Source organism: Chionomys nivalis, chromosome 17 (genome assembly GCF_950005125.1).
Source record: "Chionomys nivalis chromosome 17, mChiNiv1.1, whole genome shotgun sequence".
NCBI lineage: Eukaryota > Metazoa > Chordata > Mammalia > Rodentia > Cricetidae > Chionomys > Chionomys nivalis.
The window spans coordinates 9184063-9208102 of NC_080102.1; the positions used below are offsets into that span (position 1 = coordinate 9184063).

The following is a 24040-nucleotide window of genomic DNA, read 5'->3' on the forward strand; positions in this document are numbered from 1 at the left end:
TTCCTATAAAGCAGAACACTGTTAAGTATCTCCCAGCCACTGGCTTCAAAAGTCTCTTTTGTACTTTATTGTCTTTGAAAGGGACCCTGCCTTCAACTTGTACATGACTTCTCTAATAATTTCTTTCTTATGTTACATTCTTCTCCTGGGATTTATCAGTTAGGGGTTAATATATCATCTGCATGAATGGTTAAATGCAAGCATATTTTGAATCTTTTCCCAATGTTTTCCCCGAGTTCACAAAAACTTATTATCTTACAAAAGGTGTACAAAAGAAAACCTTTTTTTAAAGAAGAACTAAATTCTAAGCATTCTGTTCTATTGCTCTAATAAAAACATATAAATGTTTGCTTTTAACAGGCAGTTCTAGTAGGAATTTTCTTTTCTACACTTCAGCGTTTGGATGTCTATGTGAACAATTCACTGGTCTGTCCCAAAAATACAGCATGGAATGCCCAAAAGAAATTCTGCGAACTTGACAGATATCTGAACGCAGGTATTTCCTTAGGACATTACACGTGTGTGTATGCGTGTGCATGTGTGCATGTGTGTGTGTGAATATATATATATATATATTGTTCCTTGTAAACATTTTTTGAAACATTTTATTCTTCCACCATTTCCATAACCATTGGTGAATAAAGAAGGAAGTACATTCTTTAGTCCCATTCAACAAAAAACTAAGATGTTATCATTCGTAAAGTGTTTTTGAATGATCCCTGCTGGCAACTCTTTCCCTGTAGGTGGATTAAGACAGGTGCTTCAGTAATGGACATGCTTGTTACTTCCTGACTAAGTTTTTCTTCAATGTGCGTGGTTTAACTGCTCTTGTGTTTTGGTTTTTTTTTTTTTTTTTTCGAGACAGGGTTTCTCTGTGGCTTTGGAGCCTGTCCTGGAACTAGCTCTGTAGACCAGGCTGGTCTCGAACTCACAGAGATCCACCTGCCTCTGCCTCCCACGTGCTGGGATTAAAGGCGTGCGCCACCACCGCCCGGCCCTGCTCTTGTGTTTTAAAGAGCTTTCTCTCCGAATCTTCTGCATGCCCTCTGCTTCATTTCTGTTCTATGGAGGTCAATTCCTGAATTAATTCTAGTTATCAGACGTATTGTCAAGAAAGCTATCATAATACCGACATTATTAATTAAATACTACTAACTACACTTGATTTGAATGTAATGCACCAAAAGGGCTACGTTTATCTACATAGTGATATTTATAAACCAAGAATTATCCCTGTTCATTTAGGGCTTTTTATTAAATAGAATTCTAATGTTGCTGATAGCAAACGTGTTTCATGAGTGGACTTAGATTACTTACCTCTGGGCTCCATGATCTTGGCCCACTATTACAGAATTGTAAAAAACAAACTATAAGCTAGACCTGGAAGTCTGAATGAGTTGTCAATAGTCTTTGTCATTTGTAAAACAAGTCTTGTTTTTGATACTAATAAAAGAGCTAAAATTTCCAGAGACATTCTTACATGTCAGACACTCGGCTCTCAGTGCTTTATGTATAAATTCTTGTTACATACCATTATACCTTAGGTCAGTGGCTCTCAACCTTCCTAACGCTGTCAACTTTTAATGCAGTTCCTCATGTTGTGGTGACCCCCAGCCGTAAAATTGTTTTCATTACTACTTCATAACTGTAACTTTGATATTGTTTTGAATTGTAATGTAAATACCTGTATTTTCTGATGCTCTTGGCGACCCCAGTGAAAGAAGTCCGCTACAAGGGGTGGCGACCCTTAGCTCGTGGATCACAGCCTTAGACAATAAGAAACATCTGAATAAAATGAGGCAAAGGGCTGGAAATCAAACCACATTTTCTTTCTCAGTGCTGATGCTCAAACATACAATCACTTCTCTGGCCAAAAATTAAAGTAAAAAAAAAATTGCATTGTTTTTGCAGGATTTCTTCAAAGCTTTAGCACACTGAGTGCAGAATGCCTTTGTACCATAAGCCTCTCTATTTTTTTAAGGTTACCTGAAATGCTCTATTGTCTTGATCTCTATGTCCTTCATGACTGCAGTGACATAAAAAAGTCAGCTAAGATGGATGGCACAGGCGTGTTAACGAGAGTATGAACTCCTACCTACTCTGTAGCACGGGGTACATTCTTTAGATTCGCACAATGAAGTACAGCCAGACGCTACATGATCTATTCTACCACAGGGGTACAGTTCAGCCTTTGAGGCTTACATGGTGAAGATCTGCTGGTTCTTAATTGTGTTGACACTCTCTCTCTCTCTCTCTCTCTCTCTCTCTCTCTCTCTCTCACACACACACACACACACACACACACTGTAAATGTATAATTTCACTTCATAAAATCCAGTTCCCTAGTAGAATTTGTTTTGATTAATCGTAGCTTTTTACAAGCTAGCACGTCATCCCATTTGCACGGCATGAGAGTCCTCTGAGATGTTTTATTTATTATTTTTTTAAATATTTGTTTATTTATTATGTATACAATATTCTGTCTGCGTGGGCACCAGACCTCATTACAGATGGTTGTCAGCCACCATGTGGTTGCTGGGAATTGAACTCAGGACCTTTGGAAGAGCAGGCAATGCTCTTAACCGCTGAGCCGTCTCTCCAGCCCTCCTCTGAGATGTTTTAATACATCCTTCATTTTATCACATACCTTCTGTCCTCAGTAGAATGAGAAATATTAACATGTATGTGCTGAACGAATTAGAAGGCCATTTTAAATTTACACTTTTAAATCACCAAATTCATTCACCCATGGCTTTAAAACTCAGAATATATAAGTCATCTTCTATAACTTCAGAATAAATTTCTGGGTGTATAGGTTTTTGGTGTCTCATTTTTATTGTGACAATAGATCATTCATTCCTTTAGAAATCGATTTGTATACAATGACTATAATAGTATTATTTAATGGATTATCACATTGCAGGTTCGTTTCGTAGGCATTTGGATTTTAATATGTACGCTTTGTTATGAAAATGATATCATTGAACTTTTGGGAGTTCAAACAAATATTAAATATGCATGTGGCCATTATGCTAATAGAAATATATTCTGATATCTTCCTGTCTTGACCTTTTTTCTTCCTAGAGCAATTCCTTCCTAACCTGGATTCCGCTGGCCCGGGTGAGAACTACTTTGACAGAGTCTACCAGATGCTGTACCTTGTGGTTAAAGGAACCACGCCCGTGGAAGTCCACACTGCTGCAGTCATCTTTGTTTCTTTCCAACTGCCTGCCGTGACAGAGGACGATTTTTTTAGCTCTCACAATCTGGTTAGAAACCTTGCCTTGTTCCTAAAGATATCGAGTGACAAAATCCGTGTCAGCAGAATAATGCGAGGGAATCTGCGGAGGAAGAGATCCATGGGACGCGCAGTGGAATTAGAGATTGGAGCCGCTCCTGCTCGGTTCTTAAGCAACTCTACCGCAGGTACGGGTAGCGGCTTTTGAGATAAAGGAATGTCATTGCCAAGTGTAATGTCATAAATAAGCCTACCAGGGAGCCCTGTTTTCTCTTTGTCTTGAACCCTAAAGGCCTACAAACCCTTTTACTTCTCTATTTCTATAATAATTACGACTTTGGGATTATGAGGAGGTTGCACATGAGTAGATTAGACAAAAGGATCTGACTTAATAGGAGTGACTTAATCTGAGTGCTAAAGGGTAAGAATAGGTTAAAATAGTTGATTAGAAGAGGAAGCTGCCAGTGGAACTCTGCTGCTTAGAAGAACATAGGACGTCTAGGTTATAGTTATATTTCATAGCTAAAGCTTGTCTGGGGATCAGGAAAGTAAAACAACCACAATGGCATACGCCTTTAATCGCAGTAGCCACATTAGTTGCCTTAAAAACCAGGCAGTGCATGACGTCCCAGTGGTACACACCTTGAATCCCAGCACTAGAGAGGATTATAAATCAGGAGGAGACAGCTCTCAGACACAGTCTCATTCTGAGATTCCTGGAGGCAGGATCACCACTTCAGACCAAGGTCAAGGCAAGAGCCAGGTGGCGGACTGTTTTGCTCTTTGGATCTTCAGGTTGAACCCCAGTTTCTATCTCTGAGTTTTTATTGATCTTGCTTCACTAGGCTTATGTTGTAGCAATGGTTTCTATGATGTTATCTGCTTTGAGTCATAGCTGACTTCCCTTCTTCAGCTCTGTTCTTCCTTGGATTATATGGCTAGTGTTCTGGTGTCAGTGTGACTTAACCTGTAGATTTAATCTAGGAGTTGCAGGGGCCAAGAGTACACTAGGCAGATTATTCACCCCTTTGTATCAATGCCAGATAGATCCTGATATAATCTAGGAGTTACAGGGGCTCAGGGTACATACGCAGATTATTCACTCCTTTGTAGCAATGCCAGATAGACCTCGATAAATATAAGATAGAGGTGTGAGAACAAGGAGCATAGGAACAGGAATGTAAAGAAAAGCAAGCCAATGGTGTGTTTACAAAGTAAGTTGAGTGTAGGGTTGCACGTCTAGAGATAAGTTCTAGAACTTGGCCTGGGGTGGATCAATCATGAAAAAACATACAGAAGTAAAAAGAAAGATGTGTACGTAGTCATCCAGCTGATCCATAACATCAGGGTATCCAGCATGTAAGCATCGTGCAATATGGCATTCGCATAGTGTCAGGTACCTCACTGACATTATGAGGTAGCAAAGGTGCTGAGGAGATGTCCGGGTGGGTGGAGTCCTCAGGTCAGAGGTTTCCATGTCAAGGTCTTCAGTATTGAGATGGCAATCGGGAGAACTGGAAGAACAGCGCAGCAGAGGTTGTGTTGCCACTGTGCTGAGAGCCAGTGACCATAAAGTAGCAGTGGCCATGGGATGATGCGCCTGGGTACATCCCCTAGACCACAGAAGCATTCACACTTCAGAGAGCTTAGAGAAGACATCTGGAAGGAGTCAAGGGAGAGGGAGGAACCTGAAAAACTCAGCCTGTTTCTGAGACTCTGGATCGTACAAGGAAGACCTTTCGAAGTGAACTGAAAATTCCCTGAGTGTGGGTTCCAGTGTGTCGTGTTAGGCAACATTGCTCAGAACACCAAGCTTTCTAGTATATTCTTAGTGGAAGAAATTCAGGGGTTTGAGTCATGAAGGCGTGACTTAGAATGTGGAAGACAGCAGATCTTTTAAGCTACAAGATCTTAATAATGTCTTGGTTACAGCAGTTTTCCAAGAATCACTCTGGATACAGTGTGGGGAATAAAGGAGAATTTAACGATTCTCATTTTGAGGGCATTTTGACAGTAAGGACAAAGGAAGTTGAAAATTAGTGTATGGTTAATTATGAATTGGTAGGTAAGTGGAGAAGAAATCAAGAATAAGTATCAGATTCTCTCAAAAGGAATACGAAGGTGTGGTTAATAAAGTGGGAGTCCTTGTGGAGGCGATTAGTTTAAGAGGAAACCCCAGGTCTTCCCTGAAAGGAAGAGAGAAAGGGAAGAATGTACTGTCTGAAAAGCAGCCTTCAAAACTGCCAGAAGTCCAAAGAAGGGAATGGATGGTTAGGAACCTGATAACTTCAGCAAGTTATTAATGCACACACTAATAATGGGTAGATCCTTATTATATTTCAGTTCTAAAAATACTCTGTTCTGGAAAAGTAATGTGTGCTGACAGGAAAGGCTGAAAATCCTTCACTTCTAACAAAGAATGACAGAAAAGTTTAAACCAAGAGACACACTCTCTCGTTGTGCTTTCAGGTGTGTGTGTGTGTGTGTGTGTGCACATGCACACACACATGTGCATTCTTTGTTACCTTTTTTTCCTTTCTTAAGTTGTATTTTCTAACATTCTTTTGATCTCTTCATTTTCCCCGATTTATTAATATGACTGTCATTTTGTTTTCATGTACCAAAGTCTTAGTAGTCTATAATGTGATGAAGAATGCAAACAAAATGAAAGCCAAAAACTTTCACATACGCACACATGTCTATATTCTTGTGATCCAAATAAATGCCCTAATGGATTTCCCCCCACAGGTCAGATGCACTTGTCCGAGCTCCAGGACATTTCTGGCTCTCTTGGCCAAGCTGTCATCTTAGGGAAAATTAGTACTGTCCTTGGATTCAATATTTCTTCCATGTCTATTACCAGTCCTATTCCCCAACCATCTGATTCTGGCTGGATTAAGGTAAGAACACACAGCTAGAGTAAAATGTAATTTATCTTTTTAAAAATGGTGTTGCTTTTTTTAAAAAAACGAATTAAGACCTTCTTTATATTTCAAATTTGAAACCTAGATAGCATGTCCTTCTAATTCATTTTTATGGGTTAACTTAAATGGTAATAACGTAGTTTAATATGGCTCAGAGAGCCGGGCAGTGGTGGCGCACGCCTTTAATCCCAGCACTCGGGAGGCAGAGGCAGGCGGATCTCTGTGAGTTCGAGACCAGCCTGGTCTACAAGAGCTAGTTCCAGGACAGGATCCAAAACCACAGAAAAACCCTGTCTCGAGAAACCCAAAAAAAAAAAAAAAAAAAAAAAAAAAAAAAAAAAAAAAAAAAAAAAATATGGCTCAGAGGCTAAGAGCATTGCCTGCTCTTCCAGAAGTCCTGAGTTCAATTCCCAGCAACACATGGTGGCTCACAACCATCTGTAATGAGGTCTGGTGCCCTCTTCTGACCTGCAGGCATACACACAGACAGAATATTGTATACATAATAAATAAAATAAATATTTAAAAAATAAAATAAAATAAGAAACAAATGGTGTTTGAGATATGGTTGGAACACTTGCAGTGCAAGCCTGTGTCTTAGTTGGGGTTTCTATTGCTGTGAGAAAACACCATGAGCAAAAGTAACTTGGGGGGAAATGAATTTATTTCAGCTTATAGCTATAGTCCATCGTGAAGGGGAGTCAGGTCAGAAACTCAAGGCAAAAACCTGGAGGCAGGAGCTGAAACAGAGGCCATGGAGGAGTGCTGCTTACTGACTTGGTCCTCATAGTTTTTACAGCCTGCTTCCTTATGCAAATCAAGGCCACTGCCCAGCGCTGGCACTACTCACCATGAACTGAATCCTCTTGCATTAATCAAGAAAATGCTCGGTGGACCTTCTTAGAGGCCCACATTACAGAGGCATTTTCCCAGTTGAGGTTCCCTCTTCCCAAATGACTCCAGCTTGCCTCAAGTTGATATAAAACTAATGAACACATATGAGGACTTGAATTTTGATTTCCATTATTTACGTTTAAAGATAGGCATGGCCAGAAGTGCCTGTAGCCCAATACTGGTCTGGGTGAAGGGACAGGGAGATTATTATGACTTGATGAACAGGCATAAAAACAACTAGTTCCAGGTTTATTGAGAGATCCAGTCCCAAGCAAGGACAGTGGAAAGTGCTATCAAATGACTCCCTGTGTATTCTCCTCTGGCCTTTATAGGTGTATGCACCTGCACACACACACACACACACACACACACACAAGCATTGGACATGATCATACCTTCTAAAACTTAGTTTTTCGCATGTATTTTGCATTGAATATGTGTCATAGCTATGATTTAGAGGGGTATTTATAGCAATGACCATTCCACATGTTGAATTTACTATTTCAAATGAACTGAATACTGCATTTGGCCTGGCTGCATTTGCTTTGACATGCAGTCAGACCTGAACAATTCCCTTCCTTGCTCTGTCCATGCCAGGTGACTTCCCAGCCAGTTGAAAGATCTGCATTTCCTGTCCACCACTTGGCCTCTGTGTCCTCACTCTCCGTGGTGGCTCAGCCGGTGGCAGCACAGCCAGGACAGCCATTTTCTCAGCAGCCTTCGGTAAAGGCCGTAGATGCGGAGGTGAGTCCAGAGTTGCCTTTCTCCAAGAGTGAAGAGCTCTGACTATAATCCCAGGAGGGAGCCACTTCTCCCGCGGCCTGAGTGTGAAAGTTGGCTATCCACATGTATTAGACATGCATTAGACATGTGGATTGTCTCTTTTAGCTACTGTTTCCAAAATGTTTCTTTGAAAGGAAACGCTTCTTTTCTGTTCATGCTCAGGGCCTCTTTCAGTGAGGTTAGGAGAGTCTTTAGATTCTTAATTTGTAATAGACATTTTAAAAATAGTTTATCTTTTTTGAAGATCTAGGCCAGGGCATTTATTATAATTCTCCACTGTTCTTTTTTTTCTTGAGGGTAACTGTGTATCAGTTGGAATTACATCACTTACTTTAAAGGCTGTCCTAAAGGATTCCAATAACAACCAAGTTGGTGGCCTTAGTGGAAATACAACCATTCCATTTAGCAACTGTTGGGCCAATTATACAGATCTCACGCCTCACAGAACAGGTGAGTGGACCAGAGTAGGTCCTCCATTTTGGCAGTAAAGAGTTGTGTATTTTCTTTGAATAGACAAAACATTCTATAATACTTTGGTCAATAAACTGTAGAAATCAAAATGCTATATTATGCCTTTTTCTGAATATAACTGGTCTCCTTATAAAATACCCTTAATATACAAAAAATTAAAATATAATTAGAGAAATTTAAACATAATCAGCGATCATACAATAAAAATATCATATTTTGTATTCTTTTCTTGCCTGTTATTGCTCCAAAATTCTCACTAAATGTGTTACATTTATATTTTAAAAATTAATATATACTTTTTTTTACTTAGGGTAGACTTGTAGTTATTTAATAATCTGCAAGTGTTCAGAGCTGAGCAAGGAAGTCACTTGTAGACTTTCTACAGGCTAATGAGAAAAGGGAAAATATGTACAGATGAGGATTTGGGGAGCCTCGAGTTCCACAAACCAGTTGTTGTGGAGAATCTTCACTGTTCTGGCTTATTTCCTGTTTCTATGATAAACACCAGGACCAAAGAGAGCTTAGGAGAAGAAACAGTGTCTTTCAGATTCCATGCTCAGAAAGTAATCCATCACTCAGGGAAGTCCAGGGAGGAATGCAAAGCAGGAAGCTGGCACAGAAACCACGGAGGACAGCGCTCACCGGCTTCCTCTCGCTTGCTCACGTGGTTTTCTGTGCATCCCGGATCGACCTGCCTGGGGACAGTGCTGCTTCCCAAGCCTGTGGTTAGAAGGGGACTGAATGTCTGAGAATTTAATTATTACCGTCTGTGCTCAAACTATGTCGCCAGATTCCATTGACAAAAATACTTCGTTAGAAATTAGTCCTGATTTTGAAGCCAATAAAAGACAAATGGGAATTGATTTAAAACAAGCAGAGAACTCAACGACTACAATGTTTTTTCTCCCCCTAGGAAAAAATTATAAAATTGAATTTATCTTGGCTAATGCGGTTCGGGTGGAATCTAGAATCTTCAGCCTGTCAGCACAGACGACGCCTGGTGGAGGCCAAAGCAGCGCTAGCAGCGGCAGCAGCGGCAGCAGCGGCAGCAGAGCATCCACTGTGGGGACACCTGTCCAGATACTGACTGTCGTAACAGGCTGTCTCGTAGGAAGACTGTTGCTCTTAGAAGTCTTTATGGCTGCAGCTTTCATTTTGAACACAACCGCAGGTAAATGACGTTCATTTTGTACGTAGCCTGTGTCTCCCCATCGCAGGGACCAGCAAGTGTTCCCTAAGCAAAACCTGTTCGCACAGCGGTTGTGCCTTGCATTGCTGGATGTGCAAAGAAATACAAACTCAATGACAGACAAGATAACTCCGTGGAAATGATACCGCCATTACGTGTTGGGATACAAGACTGGAGGTGGAGGCCTGCGGATAATCTCAGGTGTCACAAAGGGCAGACACAGCTTGAAATGCTTATGCAACTAACTAGCTAACTAAGCAACCTAGAAGTGGTCTGGATTCTGGGCGCTGTTTCTCCACCTCTGGGTTCTGTTCTCTTAGTGCTAGCTCCACTTCCAGGCTGGCTCCTCTCCCCAGTCTTTGTGGCGACTGTCCCTGAACACCTATGTTTGTGTTATACACCAGCAGCCAGCACAGCGCACAGACACCTACATCCTCGACAGATCCGGCAGGCCCATTCCACAGCCCAGTCGGTGATCTAGATTGGGACCCAGGCTCATTAGTGAACCAGTAGCCACGGGGCGCTAATGGGCGTGGCCTGGGTGCCATCAGGTGTAACCTGCTGAAAATAACGTTAGGACCAAATGTAACAGGCAGACAGAGAGTGAACTTGAAAAGATTAAAAGAGAGAAAGGCCTTTCTGAGCTGGAATGATTCTAATGGTGTTACGTTACTCTGTGAGTAACATGGAAAGCCTGGGTGGGTTGCATAAGATGTCTATGATTTGGAGAGAGAAGGAAAAGCAGCAGCCAAAGAAGATAGGGGAGCAGGAAAAGGCAGACTGCAACTAAATGCAGCCAGCACTGAGTCCTCATTGACTTCTTCCACACGACTACCTCACCTCAGTCACAACGGCGCGCTCCCCTGAGCCCTCCAGTTCATCCTTCTCAGTCTCTGCATCCAGCATGAGCTCTTTACCATATTCGCCAGACTACATGTCTCTCTTACCTTTCCTTGTTTAAAGTCTCCTCACTACATACTCTCCCCGCCAGCCTTGATCTCCTCTTTCTATAACACCATAGGCCTTCATGTGCTTACATTGGATTTGCATTCAAACATGTTTTTCATTAAACTTTGAGCACATAGAAGAGCATATTCTTTATGTATTATGTGCACTGAAAATGCAATCAAGTTAATTTTAACTCTTCAAAGGAAAATAGCCCTCACCTATGACTTAGAACTGTTGATTGGGTACGGGGTGCCTAGGCAAAACATAAAATGCTTAAAGGGTTGGCAGATATTAATCAGTTTATGACTGATTTAAAAATAAGAACTTCTGATTTGGGGAAGATTAATGATATGGAAACATCGCATATGCAATAAGCCTGAAGAATTTGAAGTGGGGCAATAATTTAGACTACTGAAGTATTCAAATAAAAATCCAAAAGTGGAATTGAAGCCAGGTAAAGAAGGTCACTGTGATACTGGTTCTAGGAGTGATAACAACAGCAAAGGAGGTTAAAATCAATGGCTGGGGCATGGGGAGACCCATTGAATGACTCCGCTTCTCACGGCAAAGAATAATGAGGGTCCATCTGTGGAGGGAGTAGCGTGGTTTCTGGAGACTCACTATTGTCTGCTGACAGCTGAGTGCACATGGGGGAGAGGCAGAAGAAAGAGGGGCTTGAAGTCGAGGGATAATAGGTGTACCCATCATTAACGAGCACACAAGTCGCACAAGTCAGCTTTACATCTGCAGAATTTTAATAAAAGTACAGATTGTTTTTCAAAAAGTTTTCAGTCCAGTGACTACCACTTGACTAAATAAATGGTAAGTACTGCTGACTGTATGCTAGTGTTGAACATGAGATGGCTTGATTTTCACAGTCATTCTGACTGTCCCTCACAACTTTGGGATTTGTGCCAACTAGGGAAATACTATTTTTCTTTTTTCTTTTTCTTTTTCTTTTTTTTTTTTTTTTTAAGTTTTTCGAGACAGGGTTTCTCTGTAGCTTTGGAGCCTGTCCTGGAACTAGCTCTTGTAGACCAGGCTGGCCTCGAACTCACAGAGATCCACCTGCCTCTGCCTCCCGAGTGCTGGGATTAAAGGCGTGCGCCACCACCGCCCGGCTGGAAATACTATTTTTCAAATCATTAGTAAGTTATATAGTTACCGAGTCTTGTCCAGGAATTTTTCCAAATGCGAAAATCTGTCAATGGCTTCTGCTTTGCTATTAAGTAAACATTTGTAATTAAGATTAAAAAAAAAAATCAATTCCCGTAATACATTGAGAGGTCTAGGGCTGTTCTGTGCAAGGGGCCCCAATGCTGTTTCTCTGAACATATGCAATGATGCCTTTGATAGCATGACCAAACAGGACCAGAGGTTCCTGCAAACCGTTTCTGATTATTCTAAGTTGCAGGCACCTTGTTGGGTTGAGGAGTGTCCTCAGTGACTCTACAGGCAGCTTTGGCGGCTTCTGTTTCTTCCAGGGTGCTGGCCTGGTCTCACTCTTTGCACTTTGGCTTGTCTGAGAGTGAGTCTCAGCAGTTTGACTTGTTTACATGCTGGGAAAGAGGGCCTAGAGAGTCTGGTCAGTTTCAGGTACTTCCTGAAGCTATTTTATTTGGAACTGTTTACCTTCCTGCTTAAGGAGCTTCACGGAAGGATGGATTGTTTTAATCTTGGAGAAAACTGTAATAGAACACTCAGGGAAGTCAGAGGAAGTCAGCTCCCCTGCCTGGCTTTGCAGGTCGTGACTGTGCTCAATTAGTCCAACATATAGATTTTGAAAATGCCTTGACTTCAAAATTTAAGTCAAAATATATGTTAATTAGAAGAAGAGGTTTTGATTTTGTTTCCACGGAAAGAAAGAGGCTGTAGATTCATTCTGGGTTAAGAAAAAATCAGGTTTGATCAAGGAAGACACCCTGAGAAATCTCCTATAGGAGCCAATGGCCCAGAGGTTTTTGGTTAAATGTGTATAAAGAAACATAATCAAAATAACTTAGGAAATTGGTCATTAGTACACATGTAATATTTACTGGCTTTTGTTTCATTATAAAAGTAGCATATATTCAACCTGGAAACTTGTAAAACCCAGAAAAAGGCAAGTTGAAAAATTGAAAAAGACCCAGAGCAAAACCAAAACCAGCCCAAGGTAGACAGAAGACAGGAAACCATAAAACAAGAGTGGAAGTAACCCCTAGAATCAGACCTAAATACTGATTACCAATGGCTGTTAACATCACACAAAAAAGATGTCCAGAGATTTGTGAAAATGTATATGAATTGCAACTCTAAATACATTTCCACCAAAAAAAAATTATTGATGGTAATAAAAATTTTATAAATTTTGCAATGATTTTGTTACTTTTACCTTGTTAGTCAAACCATGAAATATTTTAAAAGTTAAAATTAATGGCACATACTTTTAAATGTACTGTATGTTATTGCTCCTTTTTTTAAAAAAAAATGTATTATTGTCATTTTACAGGAAGCAACTGAAGTGCCGTGCTGAAGAACAGGCTAAAAACAAAACTATAAAAACTGCTTATGTATGAACTATTTTGCTACTCAACAGGAAAAAGCCCACAGCATTTTCAATGAAAAGATGCTAAAGTCTTTTAGTATTTTTATAATATTTGACATGTAATCATTATATTTAATCCAAAATTTCAGATTTCTTCAAAATATAAGTTTCTGTTGATTCCTTAAACTTGTACGTTCTTATTTCATTAAAAATTTTAGGAATCTCACATTTGGAAGCAAATACACCACCTCCCATCCACCTCCAAGTACCATCAAAGCAGAGAGTCCTTGAAGGAGTTGAAGGAGTGAGGTATAGTGGCTCAGGCCTTTAATCCTAGTGTTGAGGAGTCAGAGGCAGAAGCCTCCTCACAGTGAGTTCAGGCACGCTAGGCTCCATGGTGCGGCTATCTCCATAGTGCGGCTCTCTCAAAAACAAAACAGGCAAACAAAATAAACTAATTTTTCCTGGTTAGTTTATTTTTGTATCCTTCACAAAGCTCAAGTTTCCAAAGGATGAAGTCGTTGAACTTTCTGTCAGTCTTGGTGGTAAGATTGTTCTGGACCTTCAGCAGGCTGAACACTCGCTTTCAGATCTGCAGGTATTCTGGGAATCCCAAAAGGAAGAAGAGTTTTCTTAGTGTCCCTAAAATTGGCTATCAGAATTTTTAGTTTCCACTTAGTCTTCATTCCCATTCAAAACTATCTCTACTGAGTGTGTGTTCTGATTCCAGAGATCAACAGAATAAAATAAAATAAAATAAAATATATAAACCAACCAAACAAAAACTCTTATTTTCCAGAGTGATAAACTGGAGAATGCAGAAAGGCACAGATTAATAAAGTTACCCAAAGCCTTCAGACTATTAAAATTTAACTTGTCCTCAGAAAATTTTAAAGGGACTGATTAACTTGGTGGAATGCCCAATAAAGGCATGGCAGACATTTTTTTGTGGCAGGTGCAGATGAAGCTCAAAATGAATTTGGGATAGTTGATAAAATTCTATGAAGCCCATGCATTTGTCTCCTGCACACCATTTTCTGGGTACCATCTCCCAATATGTTCACCTTTGACCACTGTTAGACATTCTTGGAAGTGAAAAGGAAGAGAGACAAGGTTGGGGGAGGGAGGCAACCTTCTGCCAATACACCTGAGAAAATTGTCTTTGTTCTGTTAGTCGCAGGGATGCACCTACAGTCAGATATAAAAACATAAATTTTGGCTAAGACAAAGTACAAAGAGAGATACCGCACAAATATCTAACAAGTTTCAAAGTGAATCACCTAAAAGCATAAAGATTACAAGATTTTTTTTCAGGAGCAGATCTTTGGAGATGGCTGTGCTTAGAAGTCACATTTCAAAGCAGAGGGGACAGCAAACACCAGCTTCTAATTCCAAGCCAAGACAAAAGGATTTACACTTGGCTCATGGAAAACCTAATGTGTGTCCCTGAAGGTCAAGGTGTGCAAGTGTTGGTGATCCAAGACTTCCATCAGAGAACAGGTAGCAATCTCTTGTCATGAAGGGAGAACTTGCATGGTGCAGCGTATCCTGATGCACAGGGATGAGCTATGTATGAACTTCTCTGTCTGTGTTTGTGTGTGTATGTATGTGTGAGAGAGATGGGGGTGGGGGAGAGGAAGAAAGGGAGAGAGAGGGGGTGGGGGCAGCGAGGAGGAGAGAGTCTAGCAGTGAGAAGCATGGTCTAGGAGGGCTGCCTGACAGGGAAGGTGACTGGACAAGGAAGCAATGCATGACTAGAAGCAATAGGAAAAAGTTCAGTCGCAGCTGGAATATGACGGAGTCAAGACTTTGCGGGAGAGGTTTGGAGAAGATATGGGAAAGCTCCATGACAAACTTGCCATGTGAGAGGATAGTGTTGATACTTGTGACATCCCCCAGGAACTAAACACTTTTATACCCACTTAGTCACTTTCTGACAGACTGCCGAATGTGGTCCTGATGCAGTTGAGGAGGCCAAACACACCTCTGTTCCATGCTGAGATGTACAGTCAGGCGTTCTAAGGCCAGTTCTAAGGCGTTCTAAGGCCCTTCTACTTTCCATTCATGGTACCTCATTTCTGATAGAAAATTAAAGCCCGAGATTTGTAATTTACCATCTCTAGGGCAAATTAGGGTTCTGGGAGAGATGCGTGTGTGGTATTTGCCACACAGTTGGCACCCTATGTAGCTCTTTTTCTGAGTTTTAGTTTCATCCACTGGAAATTTTTTGTCAGGTTTTTTTTTCTGTAGACATTTAATCAAGAGGTTTTATAATATGATACTTGGCAGTAAAAAGGATTTCTAAAAGCTTTCTTTTTTGCCACAGACTTGTTAAAAGCTACTAATTTAACTGTCCTAGCTGTTGAATGTTTGTTTTTTTTTAAGAGTTTTCTAAAATTATCATATTACTTTCCCATAATAGATAATGGAAAAAAAATCACAATTTAATCTCTACTTTTTATATTTAGTCAGCTTTTAGAAATCCATAGGCAATGCCAATTCATATGTCTCAATTCGTATATTAGCCTCCTATTTTCTTTTGAATTTCTTGCTTTTAAATCATTTTTTATTTGACATTTTTTGCCCTAGATAATGATATTTTAATTCTTAAAATAAGTTTAAATAGTAGAATTCGCTATTCTATTCAGTTGATGGAAGAAAAGTCACTCTGTGTGTATGAATGTATGTTTGGATGGAGTTGGTGTTGGGGGCGCACATGTGTGTGCATGCATCTGTGTGTGTGTGTGTGTTATATTTTCATTTTTTGACTTATAACTCCCAAAGACCAGCCAAAGAATGCAATTTCTTTTCCCAAGGTGGGTTCCAGGAATTCTGTTCTTCCTTACTTTCCTCAGACTAATTTGTCTGAGAGTTAAGACTGTTCCTACCTCCATCTCAAAGATGGTCCTGTCCCATAGTTAGAAGGAAGCAATATTACAAAGATACACCAAATGTCAGTACAGGCATCCCAGGCTGGTTTTTCCTAGGCAGTCTGCTAGTATTAGATAAAATTGCCATAAAACCTTAAGCAGTCAGGCAGGTCTCAGAGAATTTCTGAATAGGTAAACTTGCAGAAGTCCCTGGATGATGCCGCCCCAGAGAGCACATAGGTGTGCTTTGTCTTTCTCATACCTCAGATAGTCATCGTTATACCTTTATAATGCCCCTTATAATAAATGTGTCTGTGTATGCCTCCATAAATTCTGTGAGCTTTCGAACAATACAATCAAATCAGGGAGGGGGTGTGGTGATCCAGTTAAACAGAGGCACTGATAAGACAACCTGCAAGCTGGTGTGCGCCCCTGGCATTAAAGTCCAAGGAGCAGCTTGGGAACTGAGTCTTTACCTGGGACCCGATGCTATCTCCAGGTAGGAGGTGTTGGAACTGAATTAAATTCTCAGCCCCAGCTGGTGTCTGCTGAAGAGCTGATTGCTTCCTGTTTGAGGACACCAAAAAAACGCTACGCATGTAGTGGAGGAAGTGATCTATCTGTGTCATGAGCATATCGTCTAAGAGAAGTTGCATCCAGGTTTGTTCTATCTAAGAAAATGGTCATCATATTATTGCCATTGTGGTCTATGCAATGATCAGGGAATAGGAAGAAAATGAGAGTATCTGCCTGTGTTTCCTATAACAAATAAAATGTTTGTCTGGTGACACTGTGACTAGCCTTTCTGGAATCTCTGCAATGATGGCCACAGGGCTCACCTGGTTTTGAGTCTTGTCTTCACCAACTCTTCTGTCGCTGGAATAAAACATTCTGACAGAAGCAGCTTCCGAGAGAAAAGTGTTTTCATTTGTTTTCTCATGGTTCAAGGATCCTGCACCTCATGTTGTGAAATCAAAACAAGAATCACATTGCACTGATAGGAAACAGAAAAGAATGAAGGCATGCTAGTGTTCAGCCTGCTCTCTCTATTTTTTTGCAGCCAGGATCCCCAACCTGGAGAATGAACTTTCCCACAGTTGAGTTTTCCATGCCCAATTGCTAGGCCTCCTTAGCCTCCTTATTCCCCAGGGAAAGGTGAGCGGGCTACCCACCCATTCTGCATCCCCACAATGCAGGACAATCAAGACACAATAGGGAGTCAAGTCGAAGCACGAACTTCGTTTATTACTGAGAGCATCAGCTTATTATATAGGCTAAGTGGCATCATGTGATATGGGGGTACCTTCAGCCAATGAGAGACAGTCAAGCCCTCCCTCTGGCTGGAGGGGCATCTACCTAGATTTTTCTGTCTCATCCTCACTCGGTTCCCTCAAACTCGAGCCAGGCTTTTCTCTGTCCTGCAGGCCTCGAGGTACAAGTCCTGAGATAATTTTGGGCCAACATCTCCCCCATTTGTTTTATATCCCACCCTCTACTCCGGTCACCAAGCCAAAATAGCCCACCGGGGAGAGAGTATGGGTCAGGACCACCCCTACCTGGAGTTTCAGTCTGGATACAAATTGAGAGTTCATCCATGGGATGAGATGTATCGAGCCTATCATAATGTACTTGAAGGGCCATGAGTTGTTCCTGTTGTATCTGTTTTTGGGATGCCTTTTTCAAGCCTTTGGAGAATGCATGGGGTGAAAAGACAGATCAATAAACAAATAGCCATCAGCCCAATTAGGGAAGAGATGAATGTGGTAAACCATGGGGACCAATTAAACCAGGTCTCATACAAGGTCCTTGTCTTAAATGAATCAATATCTTTTCTTAACTCATCTAGGGTTCTTGTAACTATCCCGGAATGACCCGCATAGAAGCAACATTCTTCCCTAAGTGTCTTGCAAATTTCTCTCTGTTCCATAAACAGCAAGTCCAAGCCTCTCCTATTTTGTAAGGTTACCCTTGCTGAGGAATCCAAAGACTTTCGTAAATAACGTAATGCAGTCTCTGTCTTTTCTAATTACATCCAGCCCAGTCTGCTCATATTCCCCGGGAAGAACAATAGTAATCAGGAGCTGCCCCACAGTTTCTAATAGCAGAAGCAGTCCGGTTGCTTCTTGGGCAGACATAAAAGGGTGTCTGCAGGAGGGCATGTCTCCTAAGGACATGAGAACACTCAGACTCACTAGGGTAAGATGCCTGGGGTAGGGAGCACCCTGAAAGCCTCTGCATTCAGGTCTCCCACCATGTCCCAGCTCCCACACGCCAAATCACAGAGGTCAAACATCAGGTCAGGCCACCACATCCAGGGTGTCATCATCTGAGAAGTTTGGTTTAGGATCCCTCCTAAACCATTGCTCAAACAGGATCCACGTCACCTGTGGTTGGTGGGGGGCTGGACCTTGATCTATGGGAGAAGAGTTAACATGATTACTGCCTGGAGGACCTCTTTTAGGGCAATATATATGGCCGTCATTTCCTTATATTGAGTGGATCCTCCAGAAGGGAGAATTTGGTAATCTTTGTCTCGCCCCCCACCCCCGCAGGGAAAACTACGAAGGTGATCCCATTCTTCCCACCATCTGTGCAAACAATGAGTGTTTGGGTCAGCGGCCTAGAAGAAAAAGACTAAGGGGACTCTCCAGTGTAGTGATATAGCTTCACTAACCAGGACTCCCCAAAGTGGGTGTCCAGGGTCCCCAGAAATCCCCCCAGGGTGAGGCTCAATCGAGAACAATGTCTGGCTGCCATTCTAAATCCTTAATTTTGGATGGAATTATTAATTTAGAGGGATTTTTTTCCATAATGTTGAAGGGATGTGTCCTGATTTTTGTGATGGTATCAGCTATTTGATCGACTAGAGAGCACACTCTGGGAGTGCCCCCTGGGTGGTGTCTACCCATTCTAGTGACTGCTGAACAATGGCAGCCGGCATGGTCTTTTTCGCTAATAATATCCAGCCTTGGATTGGAATGTTAGGATTATATCTCACCAAAGAAGCCTGATGGAGCTCATTGAGGAATTCAGTGAGTGCCTGACGACCCTCAGAGGGTAAGGAAATGATCTCATAAGGTTGCCGCCCTTTTAGGAGATCTTATAACACATCTAGTCTTCTAGTCTCTACAGACAACCAGGGCCTTACCCAGTTCATTTGTACCAGTATCTTTTGTAACCTCAATAAAGTGAGAGGCTAAGGCAGGATAACTGGAGTCCATTCACTTTGACTTGAGTGAATATTAATTGGTCACCTGCCCCTCCATCTTCTTTGTTTCTCAAATGGCATTCTCTCTCTGCTTTAAACTTTCTGCCCCCAGAATCCCCCCATCTCAATTTTTGTCTGACCTATATTCTATCTCTGTTTCCTTAATACAGTATGACAAATGGCCCCTTTCTATTTTCCTAGCTTCCAAATGTACTCCAAATTAAACGCAGAAAACAAAAGATTTTTAAAGCCGGGAGAAACATATGAACATGCAACTTTTGTCTCTCTGAGCTATGCTATATAATTTTTTCCAATAAACTGTTCTGGCTAACTTTATGTCAACTTGACATAGGCTAGAGAAACCTAGCCTATTTAACCTCAATTAAGACTGGGCTGTAGGCAAGCCTGAAGAGCATTTTCTTAATTAGTGATTGATGTGGGAGATCCTAGGCCACTGTGGGTAGGGCCACCCCTGGGCTGGTGGTCTCAGTTTCCATAAGAAAGGAGGCTGAGTGAGCCATGGGGAACAATCCCATAAGTAGCAACCCTCCATTGCCTCTTCATCGGCTCTTGCCTTCAGGTTCCTGCTCTGTTTGAGTTCCTCTCCTGACTTCCTTTAGTGATGGGCTATGGATGTGGAAGCATATACCAAATAAGTCCTTTCCTCTGCCAGCTTGCTTTTTGTCATGCTGTTTCATCATAGCAATAGTAACCCAAACCAAGACATTATCCATACCATCCGAATCAGAAAAACCTATACCTTGATTTGACCCATTCTGTGGATAGTCAGGGGACTCTTATCTGTAGAGTTCAGACTCATCAGTGGGTGTTTTCAGCTTGCTCATGTGGGCTACAAATACCAAGAACATCAATTTCCCAGTGAAAGAAACTCTACCATTTATTTATTCTGACTTCTTTCTAGACGGTCATTATATAAATTGTGTAATATCTAAGGAAAGTGCCTTCCAGAAGACAAGCAGTAAGTGCTTGGATGCTTGGTATCCCATTCATAGGACATAATATATTAAGTAGCTCCATTATTATGAATCAATGGTTGAATACTTATGGAAACTGCACTGCCAGGAACACTATTTGCCCATGAGTGCTGACTTTGTTGACTAGTTCCTTCTGGTTCAGGGTTATATGAGGATTTGACACACTGTGTATCTTTAAATTGGAAGAAATCTCTAAGTAAATTAAGTAATAGACAGAATAATGAAAAATTTCTTGCACTATATATTTTCCAGATAAAAAAAATGCTTCCAAATTATTCCAGAAACTGTACTTCATCCTGACTTACAGCCCTCATGTTTTAAATAGCATGGTATAAAATCAACACTCAGTTACAGAGCAAATAGTTATAGCTGTTATGGCAATAGAATCTGTGCCTATAAGCAGAGAAAGTTATTCCTTTTGGGTAAGGTATTTATTACAATTGTATCTGGCTACATGACAAGAGCATTTTCACTTTTTTTTTGTAGAAAAATTTATGTATTTAGACTGATGAGCCTTTGTATATGCAAATTCTTTCTAAGAAAAAATGTACAACTTAAAATTTTTAGTATTTCTTGTGTGATTACAACCTGAACTTAATTCTCACTGATAAAAGATTTAATTTCATTTTTAATATTTATTATAATATGAGATAAATAGCTTTACCATAGTAAATATATAGTATACCTAGTGAAAGAACCAAGGAGCCAAACCACTGCCATGACAGGCTCCTAATAGCCCTGCCAGAGAATAGGCCTCAGTTTTGGTTTATTGAAATTAAATAAGCAGTTCTTGGAAAGACCATAACTCAGGGGCAATCATCAGTAAGTACCCCCACAGCCTTATGCAAGCTCAAGACAGCTAAAGATAATGCTTGTAGAATGTTATTTTAAGGTGTGTTGATTTTATTTATTCTATATTCATTTAACTCTGTGAAGCTGTGATTCTTTGCTTGTCTAAAACACTTGATAGTCTAATAAAGAGCTGAACCGCCAAAACCAGGCAGGAGAAAGGATAGGTGAGGCTGGCAGGCAGAGAATAAATAGAAGTAAAAATCTGGAAGGGGGGAGGAGCAAGAAGAGAACAAGGAGAGGAGTCAGGGACCAGCCACACAGCAAGTCATGGAGTAAGAGTGAAAGCAAGATACGCAGAAGTAAGAAAAGGGAAAAGCCCAGCGGCAAAAGGTAGTTAAGTTAAAAAAAAAAAAAAAAAAAAAAAAGCTGGCAAGAAACAAGCCAAGCTAAGGCCAGAAATTTATAAGAAAGAATAAACCTCTGTGTGATTTATTTGGGAGCTGGGTGGTGGGCCCCTTAAAGAACAAAAGAGCAAAGAGCCCCAAAGAGTAAAAAGAATAAAAGCAAAAACCAGACAACTACAGACAGCTTCTCGCACACTACTGCTAAGAGTTCCTAACCACTAAGCCACCAAACAATCCTGTAGCAACCCATAAACCTTGAGTCTAAACCCACCAAGCAGGGCCCAGACTAGCTGATCCTTATCTTGGAATTCCTCTAATATTGCTTTAAAGGAGCCCATAAGCTTCTCTCTGGGTCACCATGTTGGCACCCCTGTATGCAGGTATTTTTTGCTCTCAAAATAAATAGGCTTGTTGGTTGCATATGTGACTGGTGGTCTTTCTGTGGGACTTCTCAGGAACTGTAACACCTAAACAAACATTTGACCGGAATTGCTAATATGATATTTTCAAGAGCCAGTGGTGTGGCCAGGAGATCCAAAACAACAGTTAGAAATAAATTTTGACTTTAAATCGCAACTATTAAGACAAAACCTCCCCCCCCCAAAAAAATGTGAACTGATAGACAAAGGTAACTGAATCTATTTATTTTAAAGAATATAAAGTTCAAATCATGAAGTCTGCACCTACAACCTATTTATAATAAGCATACAGTAAAGTACTGAGCTGGCATACAGGGCACAAACAAAACTTAGAACATATTACAGAAAAGCTTTAACGGCCCAATAAACCTCTCCACCTGTGCAATAATCCAAATCAGACCAAATCAAACTGAATTAGAAAAAGCTCAGGTTTAATGGATACTAATGCTCCTGAGTGGCCTTCTAGGCCCTCAGAGAGGAGATGGGGAAGGAAGACCAGGAAACTATATGTTTGTCCTTTGGGGGACAGTTTAAATATCCTGTGGGAGTGGTCTTGAGCATCTCTGGGGAGGGGTCATTCTCAGAGGTGGAGTCTGGACTGAGGCAACTCCCAGGTGAGGGGGCTTGGAATGGAACTTTCCACCCAAATGTTTGGTTGGAAGCCTCACTGCAGCTGCTGATGTCCCTGTACCCAAAGGGACTGTGATCTTTGGTTGAAAGTGTCACCCCAGCCCCTGGCACCCTTATATCCAAGGAGTCTGGAATGTTTGAGTGGAAAGTTCCATCCCAAGCCCCCCCGCCCCGCCCCCCCCCAAGTTGCCCCAGTCCAGAATCCACATCTGAGAAAGCCTGCCAAACGATGACCCCTCCCTAGAGATGCTCAAGACCACTCCCACAGGCTATTTAAACTGACCCCCAGAGACCGAACATGAGGTTTTCCCAGTTCGGTTCTCCTTCCAGTCTTCATCCCTGGGGGCCTGGAAGGCCACCTGGAAGCGCTGGCATCCATTAAACCTGGGCTTTTCTAATTCGGTTTGATTTGGTCTGATTTGAATAATTGCATCAGTGGAGAGGTTTGTTGGGCCATAAAAACCTTTCACCAAACAACCCAGACTCCTTGGGTATAGGGTGTGCCAGGGCCTGGGGTGATGCTTCCAACCAAATAGTCATAGGGTGTTTACTTGTGCTGAAACGATGGGGTGAGGGCAGAATGGACTGAACTGGGCATAGATGAAGTTTTGAGTAGTAACCAGAAGTCTGCGGAACCAAGAGGAGCCCTGTGGCACTTCAGTTCCGACTTCTGCTCATTAACTCTCTCCTTACCACGAAGGCCCAAGACTCGAAGGAGTTAATTTCGAGCTCCAGCTTCAACTCTTAATAATCTTATTCCTTTTCCTTTTTAAATAACATGCTACTGGCAAATATGTCCATTGCTGATGATGGAAAAAAAAGCCTCCTTTGTTTTGCTTGGAGGCAGCATTTCCAGTCGTGAGCTCGAAATCGTTCTGGACGAGGAGATGAAAAGCGGCTACCTGAAAATCGGTACCAATTTTTACTGCTGCTTCTAACACGTTTCTGCTTACATTATGACCTTTAGTTTGCAAAATAAATCCACAAGGAAGGTTTTATTAACCTAGTATTGCAGATATAAAAACCGAGCCTCAGCGTTGTTGAAGGTCATAGCTGTCATGGCCAGCTTGCACTACGGTATCTGAAGGGTAGAGTCTTTCACTGTAAGTTCGCACTATTGTCAAGTTTGCAACCCACATACAAGACAAATCACACTAGTATCTCATGTTGTACGATGACACATTTGCATTTCGAGATGATAAAAGGCCTTGCATCTCCATATCATACTCAGATCAAGATTACTTAAACCACCTTGTAGTAGATAAATGTGGGAAGAGCAGAATGGTGTTAAGTCACCAAACCATGACCCTAGACACAGGGTGAGAACTTATCCCCCCCTTTCTCTTTAATCTATTTCTAGTAGAAAGAAAATTAAACAAAATGTGTTATCTTTCTAAACTTTTATCCAAGCCCCTTCTAAAGAAACTTGACTAACTCAAACAATTCTTCTTAGATCACCGGTCCTCTTGTTTTAAGCAATTGATTACTATTGGTTGTTATATACTGGTAGAAACCATCTAGGGGGCTGGAGAGATGGCTCAGAGGTTAAGATCATTGTCTGTTCTTCCAAAGATCCCGAGTTCAATTCCCAGCAACCACATGGTGTCTCACACGCCATCTGTAATGGGGTCTGGTGCCCTCTTCTGGCCTGCAGGCATACAGACAGAATATTGTATACATAATAAATAAATATTTTTTTTAAAAAAAATCTAAGTGCTTCATAGAAAGTTAATTTTTATTTAATAGGTCTG

General features: G+C 41.2%; 1 protein-coding gene across 1 annotated transcript in view; it reads left to right on the forward strand.

The window, feature by feature from the left end:
* Pkhd1l1 (PKHD1 like 1) overlaps nucleotides 1-13302 on the forward strand; it is a 125948-nt gene extending 112646 nt beyond the window's left edge. The window contains exons 72-78 of the mRNA XM_057792175.1: nucleotides 361-496; nucleotides 3085-3426; nucleotides 5987-6138; nucleotides 7654-7800; nucleotides 8136-8289; nucleotides 9224-9481; nucleotides 13190-13302. Coding sequence (XP_057648158.1) covers nucleotides 361-496; nucleotides 3085-3426; nucleotides 5987-6138; nucleotides 7654-7800; nucleotides 8136-8289; nucleotides 9224-9481; nucleotides 13190-13302 — 1302 coding nt within the window. The remainder of the gene's footprint in view (nucleotides 1-360; nucleotides 497-3084; nucleotides 3427-5986; nucleotides 6139-7653; nucleotides 7801-8135; nucleotides 8290-9223; nucleotides 9482-13189) is intronic.
* The last annotated feature ends 10738 nt before the right edge of the window (nucleotides 13303-24040 follow it).